At 37.5% G+C, this 22,068-nt stretch overlaps 1 protein-coding gene across 2 annotated transcripts in view; it reads right to left on the bottom strand.

Moving 5' to 3' along the window:
• Window positions 1-22,068, bottom strand: part of PDE4B (phosphodiesterase 4B) — a 2,058,783-nt gene that overhangs the window by 43,918 nt on the left and 1,992,797 nt on the right. Inside the window, exons 1-2 of one of the 2 annotated variants that reach the window (XM_044085573.1) lie at window positions 3,450-3,821; window positions 2,537-2,630 (exon numbers count right to left, since the gene is read on the bottom strand). In XM_044085573.1, coding sequence (XP_043941508.1) covers window positions 2,537-2,630; window positions 3,450-3,497 — 142 coding nt within the window. In that variant the 5' untranslated portion in view covers window positions 3,498-3,821. Of the gene's footprint in view, window positions 1-2,536; window positions 2,631-3,449; window positions 3,822-22,068 lie in introns of those variants that run through there. The other variant, XM_044085572.1, reaches the window with a different exon arrangement.

Below are 22,068 nucleotides of genomic sequence, written 5' to 3'. Positions count from 1 at the left end.
TAATCAATAACATGTCTGTATAATACTCCCTCTTCAGAATCCATTTTGCTGCTGAGAGCAAGTCTTTTTGTCTGACTTTAGAAACGATGATGATATGTGACTATTTCTAGTTAATCAGGCCTTCCTGTTAGAATACAGTACCTAAGGCAGGTTTATGAAACAACTTCTATTCCCCAACAGCAAAGCTTCCGTGTTATTTTTCAGTGTATCTGCATTATTTATGGGTACATTTTAGGATTCAAAGTATTTGCTTCAATCAGATTAATGAAATATAGTTCAAAGTGTTGCTCAATATCCTGTGTACCTCTGTGTAAGTGTATTTCTGTGTGTGTGTGTGTGTGTGTGTGTGTGTGTGTGTGTGTGTGTGTGTGTGTGTGTGTGTGTGTGCATGTATTTGTGTGTGTATGGGTGGGAGATTGTGTGCATGCATGTATTTGTCTGTGTATGGGTGGGTGAGTGTGTTCGTGTGTGTGTGTGTGTGTGTCTGTGTGTGTGTGTGCACATGTGTGCTTGTGTGTGTGTGTGTGTGTGTGTGTGTGTGTGTGTGTATGGGTGGGTGAGTGTGTGCATGCATATATTTGTGTGTGTATGGGTGGATGAGTGTGTACGTGTGTGTGTGTGTGTGTGTGTGTGTGTGTGTGTGTGTGTGTGTGTGTGTGTGTGTGTGTGTGTGTGTGTGCGTGTGTATGGGTGGGTGAGTGTGTGCATGCATATATTTGTGTGTGTATGGGTGGGTGAGTGTGTACGTGTGTGTGTGTGTGTGTGTGTGTGTGTGTGTGTGTGTGTGTGTGTGTGTGTGCGCGCATGTGTGTGTGTGTGTGTGTGTGTGCACACATACATGTGTGCGTATGTGTTTGTGAGTGTGCATGCATGGGTGTGTGTGTGTGTGTGTGTGTGTGTGTGTGTGTGTGTGTGTGTGGAGACGTGCATGTGTGTGTGTGTGTGTGTGTGTGTGTGTGTGTGTGTGTGTGCGCCTTCCAGATGATTATCAGCTGCTCTACATTTTATTTTTTATATAAGGGAGATCCTGCTTGAAATATCTGATTAAAGTAATTTTCAAACAAGAATTAATGCACCTGGTAAAGCAGAATTAATATGTATGCTCTATACACTTATTTGTTTTGCATACTGAGTCACTTCATAAAATTGCTAATAATGAACAGTAAAATATCAGGGCTATTACTGCCAGCATGTAAATACCAGTACTGCTTATCATACCAGCCATAGCTTAATATCACTGACTACATGCCACTTATGAGAGGATAATGACTGATTTTCTACAACCCCAACTGCTTCCTTACTTTTTTATATTATTGACATAAAAGCACAATTTCCTAACTGGGCCGTATTTTTCTCTCTGTAAACATTAATAAGAATGACTATCAAGAAAATTGACTTTTGACATAAATAATTCTCATCACCACTGCAAAATCTAGAGTCTCTAATTTTGTACATCTTTACTGAAAACTGTGGATGTCTGAAAATTATAGCTGAAAATTATTTCTGATGAGTCTGCAGTTTAAAATTTGATTTACCATATCATCCCTTGCACTGATTTTTATATGCTTACTTCAGATATTTTTGCAAGTCCGGAGTAATTCCAGCAGAAGTATAATGGTCTACTGTAAGTGGCAAGACCACTATTTTTACAGAGTGGGTATTTGAACATAAGCAGTGCTGCAGTACACCTCTAACTTTGAACATTTTTAGACTGTAAGACAGGACCTGTACCCTGTGTGTTTCTTTCCAATCTGCTTTCAGTAAATGTAAGTCCACCAAGTCTAAAATCCTGTGAAGTGATTTTTAATGTCACACAGGAGATATTATGTAATTCCTACTGAGAAATTGGAGATCACATAATCAGTGGAAACATTATTACTGTTAATTTATAGTACTGGTCTGGAGATACTCATTTGGAAAACTGTCCAGCACAGGCATTGTAAAATGTTTAGTTTATTTTGGCTACTGTAACAGCAGAAGCAAGACTATTTTAGCAAAGGAAAGCAGGTTTTATCTCTAATGTCCAATCCAGGCAAACAAAAGAAAAATGTAGATCTGTCACACCGGCAATAATATTCAGGCCGCTATGCCCTGCAACATCTCTGAAATAGTGCTCATTCTGAACTATTTTCATTATAATGGAAGCTCAGATGCTCTAAAATTACTATACTTAGTTCATTATAGTTTTAAGATTCTGAATCTGTGATTTTCTGGAACAGTGTGATTGTTTCCATTTTTCCATAAAAATGTTTGTGTGTTTAGTTTTCTGGTTAGCAAGAGAACTGCTAGTGAAGCATCTTGTAAAGGCACTCATACGGCCTACACTTCAAGGGCAGCCTAGCCTCATCCATGCAAAATGCATAGACTAATCTTACTGTTAAGGCCAGTGTGTACTGTGTATATGTACATTCATTTTTCATTACATACAGAAACTGAAGTATATTTCATGGTAACTATTATTTGAAACAAGGCAAATATATTCATACAATTGCTCTGAAGTGTTTATACTGCTGAATGTGACTATAAATGCTCTTACCCAAGAAGGTATTCGAAATGTACTCTGACACTTGGTTCCCTGACCGACTCATTTCCGACAGATGTGTCAGCTCTCGGTTTAGCATTCTCTTGAACTGTTGATATAAGAATTGGAATGATATTATCATTTTATAAACAGTTCAAGGTTGTTTAGCTGACCACATTTAACAAGTTATGTGAGATGTAATCACAATTGCATAAAATATAACAAATGCTGAATAAGATGAAGGTATGTTGAACACCAAATGTTTTTATAACAGAGCATCTCAAATTTAATTATTCACAATAGTGAGGAACTTTAGATGTAGGCAATTTAACTCCACTGATAATAAACTAGTAGCTTCTAAAACAAGTCTTTATAAAATCATATATATACATATATATATAGATATAGATACATAAAATTAATATTATGCATTTGTATGAAAAATGCAAAATGTACTAATACATTCATTATCTAAACATTAAAAGAACAAAGTCTGTATAGAGCTTCAAAACACTTTACACTGCCTGGCTTTTTATAGTCAGTTTCTGTATAAGAGGTGAAATATCAGAAAAAAATAAATTTCTTTTTCTAGGCAAATGCATTATCTAAGATAATTATAAAACTAGATTGGAATAAACATTATCATAATTCATCCTGCAAACAGTTCAGAGTGATTAGAAAAGGCAAATTATTTACAGCTAACCGGTTTATCCCAAAATATATACATTTGAACCAAAAATATCCATGTCATTTTAAAACATGCACACAATGCCACATTATAGTTAATTCTGTACATACAAAATTTTGTACCCTTTGTTTATAAATAGGCAACATAACATATTTTTCTTATAACTGCTTTGCATTTATAATTTGTTAGCATATATTATTGTGAAAGCATGAATATAGTATGTGATGATGATATACATACCTTAATGTAACCCCAAGATACAGACAATAAATAATTTGCCTCAGGCATCTTGGAACCCCTAATGTCACAATCACAAATATACAATAAAAATGGTTCTGATGAAGGAATCCTTCAGCAAGAAGAAAAAGGAAGCCCCTATGCTGTATCCACAAAGAATCAGATTATGGGTATCCACAAGACAAAAGAATGTTAAAATGCCTTCCTTCAAGATAAAACCTGGGTTTGTTATCCATCTCCACAGAAGAGATCACTGTATGCCTACTAGCTGACAAAATGAGGTAATGAAATCAGGGATTGCACAAAGCAGCTAGAATGCATCCAAGTGTAAGCAGCTTGCTAGCTTGCAGCTCTTATGAATTATGAATAGCTTTGGTTGCTTAGTTGGCTGGAGGGGGTTCCTTCTTCAAATTAGTCTCGCTCAGATGAGCTGTGCAGAACAAAAATGTTCAGTCTTCCTTGATTTGCCAGCTCATGCAATACAACACAGACATCACTTGAAATAGATAAGAAAAATGACAGGAGAGAGAGAGACAATGGAGGAAGTCCTCCACTTATTAATGTAGTCTCAGTGCAGGAAGTATACCTGTTTTTTCTGAGTTACTTTAGTTTATTGACTTTCACTAACCTTTTTTGCCTAATATTTTATTAATATGTTAAAGCTACTTTTGTATTATAATCTGTTTCTTGGAGGCACTTTCTATGAAATATTACAAATCTACTTATATGATATAATCTTTTTCTCATAAACATGTTCTATGAAATATTACTCACATTTGCTCATTTTTTATTTTTTTTATGATTTGCTTTCAAGCCCACTTGCTTTCCTTTGAGAAATATTAACAAAGATAGTACTGCAGATTTCTAACATTCTCATTGTAAGGAAATAATATAGTTCTTGGTTTGCAGAAAAGCAGCCTGCTATGCTTAGCAGAAGCATTAGAAGTAAGAGTTTGGTGCTGGGTATACATTTTCTGTTGCCTTACAGAATACCAGAGCACGAATCCACTGTATAAGTGAGGTCCTACTCATTCAGATAAAGGGCTGTATTATTCCTGGGGCAAATACCCACTGCATTATAAACATAAATCAGATATATATAGACTATATATCATAACATGTAACCGATCAGAAACAGATCTTACAGCCAAAATGTACTGATGCCCTTAAAAGCTTTGAACATGCTCTGAGATCCTGCTCACAGTTACAGGGAAAGGAAATACTAAAATTAACCTTTAAAAGCTAAGTTTTAGCTATAATGTGTCTCACATGAGAAAACGCTTTCTCTGTACTAGTTAGAGATTTTAAAAGCTCCATTTTAATATTTATTTGATGTTCAGATCTGCACTGGAATTTCAAATAAGTGCCTCTCACTTTATTTTTTGTGACATCACCTAATTTTCTTCATCATTGCTAAAGGATATTAATCCTTAGGAAACCAACAGTAATGTGAAGCTCTGGCACATTTATGCTCATGGTTTAAGTACATCCAATCAAATGAAGATATGAATACCATGGCAACCACATCACATGACATTTCAGTACTTTATTTTTTCAGAAAGGTTTCCCTTCAGATCATATCACCATCAACAATAACTGCTAGCTCATGAAATAACATATTCCGTTGCAGCTCACGTTTTGCTTTTAATAACAAAGAGGCATCATTTCTAGAAGGCTGGCTGTTTAAAAGTATGTCATTTTAATATCGCCCTCACCCTTGTCATGAATGATTCATTCTGCCACAGTGATATTTTATGAGTTTAACAAAAATAATCCCATTGTGCCACTCAAATTTAGAAACAAATTCATTGATATGTGGCATAATATTGTAATGTTACTGAAACTCAAACATAATCTCAGGAGTTTTAGTGTCGCACTATGTTTGCTAATGCCTGTGTTACACTGTGAATTTAAAGGACACCAGTTCTCTCATGTCCCTCACAACTTCCCAAGCAGAATGAAAACTAAATTGTAAAGTTGATATGCACAAAATGCTGAATTACAACACTGAAAATGTAATTTTCACAAGGACATCTCAGGAGTTAAAATCTATTATCCAATAATTAATGGAAAATAACAATGTATAAATGCATTATGACTAAAGGCTTTGTCTGAATCCCATTTGTTATATATTTTTTTTATCAGACTTACATTCTTACTGGCTCTTTCTCAGCACAAACAGTGCTGATGAATCCTGGAGTAAGTAGACTACATGTGTATTCTGCAGAGAATACAATGGGGAAAAAAAGGCTTCACACTTCTTCTGCAGCACCTACATAGTTATCAATATCATCATTTAGTCACTAATACAGTTCTCTGATGCATCAGGGTCATTACACTACAAATTTAACTCTCTGTTTTCATGGGGGGGGGGGGGTATGTGCTCCACTGACAGTAGTAACAACTATTGGTCTGTTGCTCTGTCCCTGGTCTAAAGTGAAAGTGCATTAGTTTGAGTTGAGGGCTCGGTTCTTGTTTTTTTTTTTTTTTTTGAATAGGACTGAAGCACAGACGAGAACTGATTATAGTCTAGATGGAATAAAATGTTGGTTGAATACTGTTTCATATGGGGAAGTTAGCCGCAGACACGACAACCCCATGGTTCTCAACAGAGAGCTGTCAAGCAGTTGCCAGTTTAGAGAGGGACTTAGAAATGGCCTAAAATGAAATATAATAGAACAATTAGAGATTAATTCTAAGGAATAAGAAAAAGTGCTTGTGTGACTTTATGTATGCTTAGAAAAAGCTATTAAAAAGTGACCAGTGCAGCCTGTGCAGTACAGACTAGAAGGGATGTCAATTACTGGAGGTATGGTAAGAATTGGCACAGAGAAAAGGACCAAGATGTACCAAAAAAGGGTCTGATAGATAGCTGGACAAGATATGGCTTAAAATGTCATGATCAAAGGAGAGAATAATTAACAGGTTACAAGATAATGTAAATTTCATTCGTTTGTGTTACACAAGAGCAAATTTTTCAGACAAAGACAAAAAATGAAGGCAATGATGGGTTGTCATAGACAAGCAGATGGGTACAGAAGAAGAAGAAGACAAGTATTGTGAATGATGCAGGAAAGCATGTGAAGAGAGACTTCAGCAGATGAAAGATGAATGGACTGTTCATTTAGCACGTAAAATATCTTACTGGAAGAGCGTCAATGGTATATGGATACTATGTAAGCAGTAGGTTGGGTCTGAAGATATGGCTTTTCCTGCTGACATAAATATCTTTTTCCTTTTATGTTTCTGTTTCTGAAGTACTTTGAGGGTTGAAGTTAGTTTACATTAGTGCTCTTTTAATAACTGTATGGCTATCAAGCTTGGAATAGAGGTGCGGAATATGGAAGGCTTGACCATGTGATTGGTTAGGCAAGGACTGTATGAGAGACATTTGATTTAGGCTTGCAGATCTATGTCATGTTGCAGAAGTTGTACTTGGAGCAAATAAATAAACAAACAAGGACAGTTGATTATAGTGAATAGTACATATTAAACAGAGGACTAAAAAAGCTGGAATCTTCATAAATGAATTGCAACCATGTGTGGGGGTGAGAATATATTATTTATGCACACACACACAAACACACACACACACACACATATATATCTATATATATATATATATATATATATATATATATATATATATATATATATATATATATATATATATGTTATGGATATAGTTGTAGAAGACAGTCAATGATAGGCTGCTGGGAGATAGGGATATGCATGGTTGCTAATTTGATCATGTTATGCTCACTTCTGAGGGTATAAATAATGAGTAGGTTATTGTGTTTCCACATTGTTTCTTTTTGGTAGTTTGGAGTCAGAGGAAGAGTAGTGGACAAGATAGTCCAAATGGGAGGGGGAATGGTAGGTGTAATATTAGAAGAGGAAATTAAGAAGGTTGACTAACTAGATGGCTGGGACTGGACTAAGGCAATGGAGACATGTTTATAGACAATAGGGTAATAGATGAAAAGAGAGAGTAGAAGTTAGCATAATTAGATGGATTTTAGGGATACAGAGACCAGAATGATCAGTGGTATACTTAACCACTGTGAAGATGGAGACCAGAAGTGACTGACGCTATGCTGTGCTGGGGGTGAGGGGCATAGGTTGATCTTCAGATCTGGCTCAACCCTAGCTCCAAGGCAGTGGTAGGATGCTGCAGAGGAAGGTGAAGGGTATGTGGAGAATGCTGACTGTAAGGAGGAATGAACAAATCACAACAACAGGGAAAAACATTTTGACTAATCATGTTAGGGAGGAGGTTAAGCTTGTACTTTTTAGAGATAAAGGGTTGGAGATAGCTGTCATTGAGCAGTATGAGGGAAGAGGGGAGAAAGGTAAAGATAAGGACTGACAATGAGGATGGTAGTTGGGGTAGTGGTCTGATGGTTGAGAGATAGAAACGGAGTACTGCACTGGGATGTTTTATGTGCCAAATGTAGATGTACCAGAAGTGATGAAAGAATGGTTAAACCAAGTATATGTGGTGACAGAGGAAGGAGATAAGCTAATTTTGTGAGACGATTTTAACATGGAGTTGGTTCCATAAAGGGATAGACTTTATGGTTATATAGAATTCCATACAAGAGGTACATAGCATGAGAAAGGAATGCCTGAAAGTGAAGGACCCTTTTTTGGGTGGAAAAGGCTGGGGAGGGGAAAAGTTTTACTTTTTCTAGGGATGACATGGAGCAGGCTAGGTATATAGGTAAATTGCTGTGGCGAGATTTGCAGTGGACAGGTGACATTGTTAGAATCGACAGCCACAAATATTTCTGAGCATACATTAGCAAGATTTACTAGAATGGGAAGTGGGATGATGGTAATGGAATCAGGGACACTAGGTAGAAAAGGAGCAAAGTGCTTGGACGTAGAGAAGGGTAGAAGAGATACACACTTGAAGTGGCAAGAAGGGGAGCAGGTATAGAGTTTTGTGTGGGATGTTATAAAAGCAACTTGGGGAGATATCCTGATGCAGAAAAGGGACAGACAGACAGATGTGTCAGTGAAACTGAGTGCGAACTGAAAAGATTTCAACTGGGAAGCAATAGAGAAGCGACAGGCTAGAATAAGCAAGGATAGGGACAGGCAGGAAAGTGAGGTAATAAGGCTGTTGAAACTGAGGCCTAGGGATCCGGAGTTTTCTTGAACACAAAGTTAGTCTGAAGGGGTGCAGCCTGGTGGGCAAGGGCTGAAATGGATATTTTTGTGAGCATGATGATTGAGGAGCAAAGGAGATCAGACTGTGATAGCCATAAGGTCTAATGAAGGGGCAAATGTTTCTACAAATAGTAAATTAACAGTCGCATTTTGTAAATTCTGTGAAACATTGTATGGCTATATTCCCCAAGAGGTAGAAAGTTTTGAGTTTTGGAGAGGAAGGCTGCCTGGTAAATCTGACTGATGGCTTTTGAATACAGGCACTGGGATAACAGAAGTCATGGAAGGAGCTAGGCATGTAAAAGCAGTTGTGTGTTAAAGCAGGGAAAGCTGAAGGACTGGAGATTAGAGGTATATCTGCAGTTACTGTTTTAATTAAAATCTTAAATTATGCCATGGTGACAGTGTTCTTGCCAGCTTCTGTAAGTGAAGCATCTGTGACTGTGCTGTGCAAAGGGAAGGGAAAAGCAAGAACTGTTCAGTTAGGACAAATAGGTGTCCCGTTGCAATGACAAAGCATTATTGAAAAGACCTTTGGTTCAGTATGAGAAGGTTTGGTAAGATAGGGAGACTGGAAAGGGCTGCCTCCATTCCCCTGGCTTACTCTTAATTTGAGTGTGAAGGCTTACTTCAAAGATTGAGAAAAATGTAAGGAAGGAGAGGGACAAAAAACAAGGAGAGGGGTCAGTCTATTTGTGGATATATTATTTTATTGGAAGATATGTCTAATCAGCTTCCCGAGCTCCTTTAACTATTCAAAGGTTTTGGAAGTGAATCAAGTTTATTTTTTCACCCAAGTAAATTAGTGGTATTATGCATCTGCAATAAGTTTATTTTATTTTATTTTATTTTTATTTTACATTTGTTTACCGGGCTAGTCTAACTGGATACATGTCCATTTTCAGTAGAGACCCGGGGAGATAAACTCCTAGGTAAGACAATGAATTTGACACAATTCTATCTACGGATATAGAAGACAAATACATTCTATTTACAGTGCCAATTACAGGTTATCATAGTAAAAAAATTAACAGTGTAGAATACAGGGATAACAAAGGATGCAGTTAAATCCCAAAATTTACAGTGTAGAGTACAGTCATAGCAAAAGAAAGTAATATAGATTAGGTAATCTAGAGATAGTTAGTAGAACTAGTTTTATAAGGAAGAAGTTTCTTTAGATAAGTAGATGGGATGGGAAGATCAGAGTATTTAGTGACTCTTGAGCTAGTCAGGTTTAGAGCATGGGCATAACCAGTGAGTTTTGAGATGCACTTTCAGATTGTTTTGAAACAGGAAAGTGAAGGAAGTGTGGAGAGTTCATTTGGTAGGAGATTCCAGGCTTTTCCAACTATATTAGAAAACAGTGAGTCACCAGCCTTGTTGTTTGTTTTAGTAGTGTGTGCAAGAAGTTTCTGAGAAGACCTTAAGGAATCTAGGTTTTTATAGGGAGTGATTAGTGTGGAAAGAATAGGTGTTTTGTAAGGTGTGTAAAGGGTTGTGTGAGCTATAGTTAGTTGGTGGTATTTAATTAGATTTTGTAGTTCAAGCCATCCCAGCTGTTTTAAATTAAGGCAGTGATGGGTTCTAAATGGGTTACCTGTTGCAAATCTGGCGATGTTATTGTAGGACATTTCCAGTTTGCTGCGATTATTTTTAGATAGCTTAGTAAAAATAGGTGAGGCATATAAAAGAGGAGAGATTAGATGAGTGTGTGCTATTGTGGTTCGAGCTGAAGGTAGGCAAAATGATTTTATCCTATATAGAGAGCCTAGCTTTTTGTTGACAGTTTTTAAAGTATTGTTTATATGGATATCAAAGTTTAGATTATTGTCAATGGTGACTCCTAATAGTTTGGTGGTAGTTTCAGGGGATATAATAGTTTTATTGGTAGAGTTAACTGAGAAATCCAATGGGGGGATTTTCTAGTAGGAGAGAAAAGGAGGAGTTTAGTCTTTTTGGGGTTTAAGAGAAGGCATCTATGTGTGAACCATTGCTCAACTGTGTTAAAGACTTGTTGGGTAAGGTAGAGAAGTTCAGAAGAGGAGGGGGCTGAGCATATCAGTGTAGAGTCATCTGCATATTGTATGCATGTGGCTTGGGGGATGGCAAGGTGAAGGTCATTGATGAAAATGGAAAAAAGTAGAGGTCCAAGGATGGATCCTTGGGGGACACCAAGGTTGACTGGCAAGTGAGTAGAGAGAGACTTGTGCCATAGTATGGCCTGTTGTCTTTTGTCAAGGTAAGACTGGAACCACTTTATGGAGGATGTATCAAGTGACATGGATTTTAGTATTGTGATGAGAATTTGGTGATTTACCATGTCAAAAGCTTTAGACAGGTCAATGAATAGGGCAGAAGAGTTTGTTTAGATTGCGGTGTTTGTTGATACTATCTGTGAAGGAAAGAAGGGCAGTAGTGGTGCTATGTGAAGGTCTAAAACCATGCTGACAGTTGGCTAGTAAATTATTTTGTGTTAGATGGTGAAGTAGTTGTCTGTGAATGCATTTTTCCATGATCTTTGCCAGAGGTGAGAGGAGGGCAATGGGATGATAGTTGGAGAGTTCAGTGGAATGCCCACCTTTGTGGAGGGGGAATAATATGGGAAATTTTCCATAAAGTAGGGATATAACTTTTGTTAATAGTTCTATTGATCAGGATAGATATTGGATAGGCAATAGCTTTAGCGGCTAGTTGTAGGAATTCAGTAGGTAGTTGGTCTGCTGAGGGAGTGCATGGTTTCAATTTCTGAAGAAGGGTTAGTATATATGATATTGGGATGGGTTGAAAGTGGATGAATGAGTAGGTTTAACTGTTGGCAGATGATGAAGAGAATATTTGAGAATAAAAGTTTATCCAAGAGTTGCGAAAACATACATAATCATACTGAGAAAATTTATTCAGCAATGCACAACAACGTGTGTGTGTGTGTGTGTGTGTGTGTGCGTGTGTGTGTGTGTGTGTGTGTGTGTGTGTGTGTGTGTGTGTGTGTGTGTGTGTGTGCGTGTGTGTGTGTCCATATCTTCTTCTTCTTTCGGCTGCTCCAGTTAGGGGTCGCCACAGCGGATCAACTGTTTCCATTGCTTCCTGTCCTCTGCATCTTGCTCTGTCACACCAACCACCTGCATGTCCTCTCTCACCACATCCATAAACCTTATCTTAGGCCTTCCTCTTTTACTGTTACCTGGCAGCTTCATCCTTATCATCTTTTTCCCAATATAGTCTGCATCCCTCATCAGCACATGTCCAAACCAACGTAATCTTGCCTCTCGGGCTTTGTCTCCAAACCTTCCAACCTGGGCTGACCCTCTAATATACTTACTCCTAATCCTGTCCATCCTTGTCACACCCAGTGCAAATCTTAACATCTTTAACTCTGCCACATCCAGCTCTGACTCCTGCCTTTTTGTCAATGCCACTGTCTCCAACCCATATAACATAGCTGGCCTCACTACCCTCTTGTACACCTTCCCTTTCACTCTTACAGGTACTCGTCTGTCACAAATCACTTCTGACACTCTTCTCCACCCACTCCACCCTGCCTGTACTCTCTTCTTCACCTTTCTTCCACACTCACCATTACTCTGAACTGTTGATCCCAAGTATTTAAACTCATCCCCCTTTGCCATCTCTACTCCCTGCCTCCTCACAATTCCTCTATCCTCCCTCTCATTCACACGCATATATTCTGTCTTAGTCCTGCTGACCTTCATTCCTCTTCTTTCTAGAGCATATCTCCACCTCTCCAGGGTCTCCTCCACCTATTCCCTACTCTCACTACAGATCACAATGTCATCTGCAAACATCATATATATATATATATATATATATATATATATATATATATATATATATAATCCACCTAATCCAACACTCGCAAGTCCTTCGTAACATGTCTGCAAAAGAAGACAGAGCAATGGAGATATTGAAATCATGTCAATTGACTGTCACTAAATAAGGGTTTATGGATCAGGGTTGCATGTATTCATACTGATGACACCAGGGGGCGAAACTGGTCTGTGTAACAGCCAGATCGTTGCTGCTGAACTATAGCCAAGACTTCTGTTTGGAAGTAAATAAACATTTTCAAGTATTATCATGTTTGGTCCTACTTTCTTTTGCTCTCGCTGTGGAAACAGAGGGTTGTGTGGAGCATATGCACTTGTGAGTGCTGGATTAGGTGGATTGTGTCATTTTGAGTTATCTGAGCACCGTGATGATTAAGCATGTACCTGCGTTTGTGTTTGAGTGTATATATATATATATATATATATATATATATATGTGTGTGTGTGTGTGTGTGTGGTTCATAGGTTCATATTTTCTTAGGTTGGTACTAGGCTATTGGCCCTAGGGCCTATACAAGCCTAGCCATAACAATTCCCTGGATATTTCTTCCCACAATATTTACTTCCCTGGACCCCTGTCTAGCTGGGCGACTGACGGGATCCCCGGGGTGAATTTCCTATCTCCCATCCAATCGTCAAGGTTCCTTTAGAACAGGGCCAAGGAGGCGCTCTGCTTGACCTGTATAGGCAGTCTATTCCAGAGTATGTGGAGTCTCTGGGTCAGGAACTTATCCCTCCAGCATGTTTTGTTTATTGTGATGACAAGGTTTAAATCCCTGGAGCATGTGTCTCTGAGGGATTGGGATTTCTTTTTACATTTGAGTGAGGGAAAGCACATGTGTGTGAAGCTAATATGGTGGTGTTATTATTGAGCAATGGAGCATTAGCAATAACCGGTGGTGTTAATGAGGTCAACAAAGTTAACTCTCTGTACAGGAAGTTTTTGTGCAACTCTGCCTTTGTTTTAGGATTAGGGTAATGGTTAGGTAAGAAGATATATTTAGTGTATAGGTGCATGAGTATTTTAGAGTCAGGGTATGGATTAGGTAAGGAGCAGATTTGGTGTGTGTGTGTGCGTGTGTGTGTGTGTGTGTGTGTGTGTGTGTGTGTGTGTGTGTGTGTGTGTGTGTGTGTGTGTGTGTGTGTGTGTGTGTGAGTGTGTGTGTACATGTGTTTGTGTGTGATTGTAGTGAGTCACAAAGCTGTCTTGTATAATGGTACTGTTACAAGAAGGGCTCTTTTAAGGTAATTTGCACATTAGGGTTGGGGTTAGGATTAACACACATTACTAAGGTAGAACAGGGGGGCAAAGCCTGACATCCATGTCTTGAATACATACAAATTGATCATAATTCTGTTATTTTATTTATAACTGTGTCTAAAAGAAAACAATATTGCTAGATGCAAAAAGGAATTTAAACATTTGTATTTAGATCGTGTCTTAAAAACATTTCTGTCAGAATAAGCTCAGGCCTCCTTCAACCCTTTGCTAGAAAAAGCAGATATAGAAAATGGATATATGGTTAATGAGATATTACTGTTACCTTTGCAACAGTCATTCCCTATAAATATAAACTAGTACATGCAATTGCAGTAGTGCCATGAAAAGGCATAGTTCATACAGAAAAGAATGACTGAGCTTCCCAAAATGTGAAAACATTTCTGGTGACAATGAGAAGGAGAGTGTTTTGGCCCATCTGTCTGACTTCTATCTAACTGAGCAAAGATGTCACCATGAGGTGAAGACAATATTCTGAAATGTAAGCGCTGTTATTCTGCCATAAACTAAACATCTGCATTCTGGGTGTCCTGATATGTACAAGATAGTAACTGGAAAGGGAGGGATATCCCAACCATGCATAATATCCAAGAGTTTTTTGTACACCCAGCATGTCAGCCACCACCTAATAACATCAACATCTCTTTAGTCAGAAAATCATTTCCTGAGGGCCACCATCATTAAAAAAAACAGAAATATCATCCTGACATGGCAGCCAGTGCAGCTGACAGAAAGAGAAGGCTAGACGTAAAGAAGCACTATCTCCATTGGCATGAAAACAATGAACTGAAAGCAGAAGACAGACTGAATGCTCATTTTTAACTGTAGTCTGAGGAAAATTGAACCACCATTTATAAATAATAATTAAAGAGAAGTTTTGTTATAATGGCTTGTTTAATTACTAATGCAGCACTTTCATAATCCTTTTAAGTAGTATAGTCTGCAGCTAATTCTGGGCGGCCACGGTGGTGCAGCCATTAGCATTGTCACCTCACAGCAAAAGGTTTGCTGGTTCTATCCTTGGCTGCGGTACCTTCTGTATGGAGTCTGCATGTTCTCCCTGTGGTCACGTGGGGTTCTAGTTTCCTCCCACATCTCAAAGACATGCTGTAGGTGGATTGGACACTCTAAATTGCCCCTAGGCATGACTGCATGCATGTGTGTGCCTTCTGTGGAAGGTTGGGTACCAGGATGGCAACTTGACACCATAATACTCCACTGCCAGTCATGAGCAGACAGGTGATCCACTGTGGTGACTCCTAACCAGGAAAAAGCCAAAAGGAGAAGAAGTCTGCAGCTATATTTTATTTCCATGCTTTTGTCATTGCTGCTATGAAATATAGATTTACATGAATATATTTATTTGAACTACATGCTTCAGGGCCATTTAGTTATGGAGAAAAGATATTTAGGTCATACATCTGTGCTTTAAGAAAACCTTGTGACTAAACATTGTATATGATGTGTTATGCATAATCCAGACACGAGAGACTTTAGTCAAAAAGATGTTTCTTTGTTTCAGACATGAATCTTTTGTTTCATACAGTAAGTAATTCTTTTTCCTAAAATTAAATTTTATTTCAATTTATTATGGGTGCTACACATAGTGCAAACATTTTTGTTTTTGTACAGTAGTATTTAGTCATCCCTCAGCACTGCCTATGGGGGAATTTCACAGAGGGCTCTTTGCACAGACCAGTGAGCAATCGTGTGAAAAGCTCTGAAATGGATGCATAGCTAAATGAATCCGACAGCCATGGCTGAAGCATGCATACTGTGCGCAAGGCATTAGAATTTGCTTTAGTATTGCTGTTGTGTTTAATATAAAGGAAAAAGATTTGCTGCTGACCTCCATTACTGTCTGAAAAGCATAAGCATGATTTACGGGAATAACGCACATTTGGAATTTATGTCATTTCACATCTCACATGCTTCTGAAGATCGACACTGCCCTGTAAATGATTTTATCGTCTTAACTGTTGAGGGTGTGGTGTGGGTCATTTTTGTATCAGTGCACTTTGTTTTACAATGAGTTCTAGGTGATTATTTACAGTTTGCATGACTTTAAAAGTTATACCATTATCTTACTTCAAATGTGATATCATCTGCAAGATGTCTCATTTTGTATGAAATATAAACTCAGGACAAGAAAATAAAGTTGAACATAGGATTATTGCTATTTACAAAGAAATGAAGCTGAACTTATAGGAACCACAATCACATTCTGATTATGAGTGCTAGACATCTTAACACAGCTCAACAATGTGCATACTTTATTTTGAATTTTGTTTTATGAACCATATTATGCATTCAGCAAGGCACATGTGCTGTGTTACCATTCTTAATGTCAAGGTGATCTTGATTTTATCAGTCAAATACAAAAAAACTCTAAAGGAAATTTGTAAGCCAGCAGGACAGTCTTTTCTTGTGTTACTCATAGTTGTAGCCTCATGTTTGTTTGCGTGTGTGTGTGTGTGTGTGTGTGTGTGTGTGTGTGTGTGTGTGTGTGTGTGTGTGTGTGTCGATTCTGTGCATGTATGTTCCAAGAGTAACCACACAATTCATAGAATGACCACTCAAACAATGCCATTACACACACACACACACACACACACACACACACACACACACACACACACACACACGTGCGCACACCCGCACACATGTGCACACACACACACACACACACACACACACACACACACACACACACACACATACACACACAAACTGCATTTGTTCCATATAAATAAACAAAAACACATTAATAAAAAATAAATATTCACTAACAACGTTTCTGACTGAAGTTTCATAATGATGGAATTATTACAACACTGAAAATATTGAAGTTAATGAGACTGCATACCCTAGTACCTCAATTTCATTGGATGAGTATGTTGAAATATGACATAAGTATCAGCTGGGTAACTGTACGAAATGTTGGGATCTGCTAGATTGTGTTCTGAAATATAGAGACTGAATGGCAGAAAGATTGCACTTACATATACTATGTTTGAGATGCCATTTCTCAGAATATTCTCTTTTCTCCGAGGTATGGCAATCTTGAAGTTGCAATATATAAATTTGGGGAGGGGGGCTTACCCCCACCCACATTGGGGAGTGCAAGGGGGCTTGCCCCTCCTGCAAAAAGAAGTTTTAAGAAGAAGACTGATCTTTGAAATGTGCTCTTCTTCTATGTTTTCTGTTTTTATTTTTTTTGGCTTGTTTGCACCTGGCATTTTGGGTGATGACATTTCAAAGGGGAACCTATTAGCTGCATACCTGGTTTTCTGAACACAGCCATCATTATCACTATGAAGCTTGGCAGTTGCTGTACCTAAGAGAAGGTCTTAGTAAAGGCTTCCCTGTAATGCTTTTATCTGATAAACTGAATAACTCTAAGAAACTGATTTTATAGCAAAACTGTCTGGCCCTGGATTAGTGCATCTCAAATGGAGTTTTAGCAACTGCAGATAGACATTAAACGTTAACATTGTTTTAATATAAGAATGGTGTAACCACATCCTATAAGGAACAATGCTGTCTTTCATCATACAGCACAACAGATGTGAAACTGTTTGGCAAAACATGGCTAAAAAGGATTGAAATAAGGTGCTGTGTGTGTGTGTGTGTGTGTGTGTGTGTGTGTGTGTGTGTGTGTGTGTGTGTGCGCGTGTGCAAGGCTGCATGTATGAATATATACATATATGTTGTGTCTGGATGTGAGTGTTTGTATTCATTGTTATGTTTGTGTATGTTTGTATGCTCACCCATACAGGCAAGTGTTCATAAACATAGACTAAATGGCATACTGGAAATACAATCTCAAGCATTGCTGCTTTAAGAGAAAATACAACATTAGCACTGCAGGAAACATATTCCTACAATACTGATATCTATATCTATATCTATAGCTACATATATATATATATATATATATATATATATATTTTTTTTTTTTTTTTTTTCCTAACAATGACAAGGCAGTCTGAATAAGAACAATTAATGGACCATATACAGTTAAACAGTCTTTTGTCATAATGCTAAATCTTTAGCTCTATTTATTTTTTGTTAAAGTTTGTTTGTTTGTGTCTTTCAGCTTTTCCCGGTTAGGGGTCGCCACAGCGGAACTCCGGTCTGCTAATGACTGGTAGTGGATTTTTACGTACTGGGTTACCAGCCCTGACGCACAACCTTCAATGAAGGCATGCCCCATTCACGTATGCCTCCAGGCCTTCCACACAGAAGATGCTCTAGCCGAGAATCGAACGGGACAACGTCTTGCTATGAGGTGACAAAATTATTCAATTTACTCATTTGATAACTAGGTAAGTGAGCTGGCTGTGAAGGACCTTTTCAGCCACTCCAGAGCATACAACACCAAGAGTATATTAAATATATATGGACACTTTGGAGTAGCAACTCAAACATTATTTATTTCATATTTATATATTAACTAGGCATGGAAAAATCCTTAAGGACCACTTTAACCTCGACTCAAGCCATAAGTGAAAAGAGATTTAGAGTTGTCAGTCCATCAACATGTTTAAAATCGACTGCTAAAAGATGCAGCCTGAGTGAGGCCACTGAAAAAATGTATTTGATCTAGTGCAATGTTTTCAATGTTTACTGCATCGTTATTTTACAGAAATGTTAATGACAGGAACTTTGGTGATAGGACACTTAAAAGTCTGGTCTTCTTCTACAATGAAAATGCAGTTGTTGCAACTGGAATGCTAGTCGTGGTAACAAAAAGTACTTCTTATAGTCACACTTGGAATTCTGTCACCATTATAGTAAGTAAAACTTAATGTTTCATTTGTCACACCAAACCCTAAACTACATAATAAGTAATATTATGGACTACGGCTTAGCAAGCTTCATATAGGACGTCTAAAAATATAAAACTTGTATATTTAACATTAAATGACAGCTTTTCTGTTAAATCATAACAGAACATCTCGGTTCAGAGCTTAGAGGGAACCACTGTACTCAGAGATGTTATAATTTTATTATTCAGCTTTCTGTATGCTTCGGAGATCTTATGGGTCAGAATAAACATCCAATGGCGTTTCACTCAAAGGCAAGGCATTAATTGCTTTTCTTGGCATGTCAATATCCATTCAGTGAAATTCTTCCAATACTACAACCATGTACATCTTGGTAATTTACATGGAGTGCTGTTAATGCAAGGAAAACAAAATAATTTAGAAATTCTAACATGAGTATCAGAGAGTGAAGTAAACCTCTGGAAGGATCTACTTTGAAATCCTGGCTTTCTGAAAGCTGACACGCTGAGAGAAAAAAATTCCTGAAATACAGTAGGGTGAAAAAATCAATTTTAATTGTTTTTTACAGAGCAGCAAGACCCCCTGCACCCCCCCACGCAGGGGACTTGCTCCCCACACACCCCAAACTTATAACTGGAATGCCCAGAATGGTTCCTTACCAGGAGAATTCAGGGTATAAATACACTGTCCTATACAGGTTGTCTTAAAGCACTGTCGCTATACTGTGTCTCTGACAGGTTACTGAGAGATGATTTATGCCTGGCATCTTTGGATCCAGCTCTGATGGATCTTTTGCACATCTGCAAAATGAACAGCATCAGACCTACTAGAACCAAGTATTTAAATTTTGCTTGTGACATGAATAAGACATGTGACAAGACAGATATGTGTCTCAGAGGATCTTGTTTCTATGGAACAGATTCCCTATCCATGTAAAGCAGAGTCCATCCCTAACCCTGTTTAATCATAACCTTGATGAATGGATGGAAAAATGCAAATTCACCCCATGTCTGACACCCCATGTCTCTCTGATTGACAGAAGCAGACAATGATGCTCAAACTAAAGTATCCCCTCATAACCTGTATAAACTTCTTAATTACATACCCCCTCCTAATAAACACCTATGACACACAGGGACACAGTTGGGTTGAACTGCACATCTGTGCATATAAAGACCCTGTGGTCATTAGCCAAGTATATAACTATGAGCCTATGAAATATATATAGCAATTCCATGGTCACTATAACTTAAAGAAGGGAAAAAAATCACACAAAGCAAGTGAAACATTGCCAGTGCACACAAAGAAATTGCATCAGCAATGATTTCCTATGTAAAACTGCTTTGGGCAGTATATTTTTGATTTTTTTTTATTTGTGCTACTGATGCAGTTTCACCTTGAGCAACTTTATGGGAGTCCCAGTGAAAATATAACATCCTTTAAACTGGAAACCTTTTCCTTTCATATTTATTTTCATTTTCCGTTTATTTGTTTCTACTGAATTAGGTAGGTAGAATGTATTCTCTAGGATCCCTTTCAATTATGACCCATGTCATGAAGAACAAATACAGTACTTTATAAGGAAACAATAATATATTCACATACATTTATCAGAATATATAATAACATATACTAATAGTAGTATATCATAAAGATTAAAATATATGGTATGCAAGTTTAAGAAATAACATTACAGAATTTAAGTAGAAGATCTACAGTAAAATACTTAAAATTATGGTTCATAGGTAAGTAATTTCCTCAGAGGTACTAAGCAAACCCTATACCTTGTGTTTGTTAAGTAGACACCTTAACCATTAAATCAACCCCCAACCTTATGATAAATAACATGAACAGTACATTTGTGGCAGCTGTGACAGTAAGTAACAAAAAAACACATATGTGACTTTTATGCCAAATTCAAGTATTTACTTAGCAGGGACAGATACATGTTCAGCTATCTGCTTTTTTAAGTTGTATATTAATTCAGTATATTTAATAGGTACCAGTGTATCTTTCAGTTGTAAACAGCTTGCATTTCCTGTGTAAGTGACCTGCTTAGCGTGGCAATTTAGAAATTGGCTGTTTAATACCACTACCATCTGCAGGCCATCAACCTTCTCCTTCAGCCTAAATACCCACCTAGTATCTCAAAAGTTCCACATCTCTGCTAGTTTCCTGATAAATATGACTGCACACCGGGAAGTCATGCTTCACACAGATGGAAGGTGTTTGTTTGTTTTTTTACATAACCCCCCACCTCTGACATGCCTTACCCATGTGATGACTAGCACACAGCCTGCAGGCTTGTGTTTCTACCTTCCTTTTAAGTCCTTCCAGATCTTTAGCTATACATCAAAATTAGGTTATTTGGGTTATATTCTGGAGTTTATCCCTCTGTACCACAGGGCCAATCATATCTGGGCATGGTTTTAAATGTGTTTTCTCTCAGTACTGTTGTCAGCGATGTATTGTTCACAAGCTTGATTTTTGTCCAGATGCCACTGTTGACTTTGTGGTTGCGTTTGATTAGTTGTCTTACACCCAGTGAATTTTTTAGAAAATGTGGGCTAAAATTCTTAATTTCTACATTTATTTGTAGAGTCTATAAAGGTTTATTAAATCAAAAAGGCATTATAGAAAATATAGATATGCTAATATTATTATTATCGAATGGAAATACTGCACAAAACACTAAATGATTGAGGAATAATTTTAAAATTCAAATTCAGTTAATTAGCAGAAGATATATTGCAGTTAATTTACATGTTGCATAAATACATACAATCATGCCTAGTGAGTTCCAAGATTATTTTACATAATTTGTTATATTACCTAGTAAATCTATATCACTGATGAATAACGTTTCCTTTTTTATTTTGTTTGACTTATTCATACTTAGATGGTCCTGTACAAAATAAAATGTCAAATATTTTTTTCATTTTCTTTGTAGCACCCTGATAACTATTATAGTCACAGCACTGTATTCTTTATGTGTCACTTCTGTTGACACAATATTCATTTATTCTTACATGTAATTAGGAGGGTTCACTACAGTCTCTTTTGCTCTTCTGCATGCACTACTAACTGGCTTTGTTTGTTTTTTCCTTTACAATTGGCAGCTGAGGAAACATGCCATGAAAGTGATCAGAAACCGACGTGCAAATCCTCATGTATGATACCAGCTTGCATTCTAAACAAAGCTGGTGTTCCTTTTTCTTCCTGTGTACTTAATTGGTTTTACAAACTTTGCTATGTGAGGGTTCTTTCTATCTTAATCCAAATCAGACAAAGGAAACAGCAAATAAAGAACTCGGGAGACTAAACAATTTGCCACCACTTAAACAAAAACATCACGTACATGTGGGCAGGACTCACAGTTGGCAGACTCTTAAAAAGATGTGCCTGCAGCAGTTGTGCATGGTAGCACATAACCCACTGGCTTGTTGCCCTGTCTAATAATAGTATCACTTAGCACTGACCTTCTGAGTTTATAGTGGTGCCCATATATTTACAGAACTGTTAGCTCCTTTGTA

The sequence above is a fragment of the Protopterus annectens genome, chromosome 10.part0 (assembly GCF_019279795.1).
Source record: "Protopterus annectens isolate FY-2018-M chromosome 10.part0, PAN1.0, whole genome shotgun sequence".
Lineage (NCBI taxonomy): Eukaryota > Metazoa > Chordata > Ceratodontiformes > Protopteridae > Protopterus > Protopterus annectens.
The sequence above is the reverse complement of the archived record's forward strand: the minus strand, read 5'-3'. Positions and strand labels throughout refer to the sequence as shown.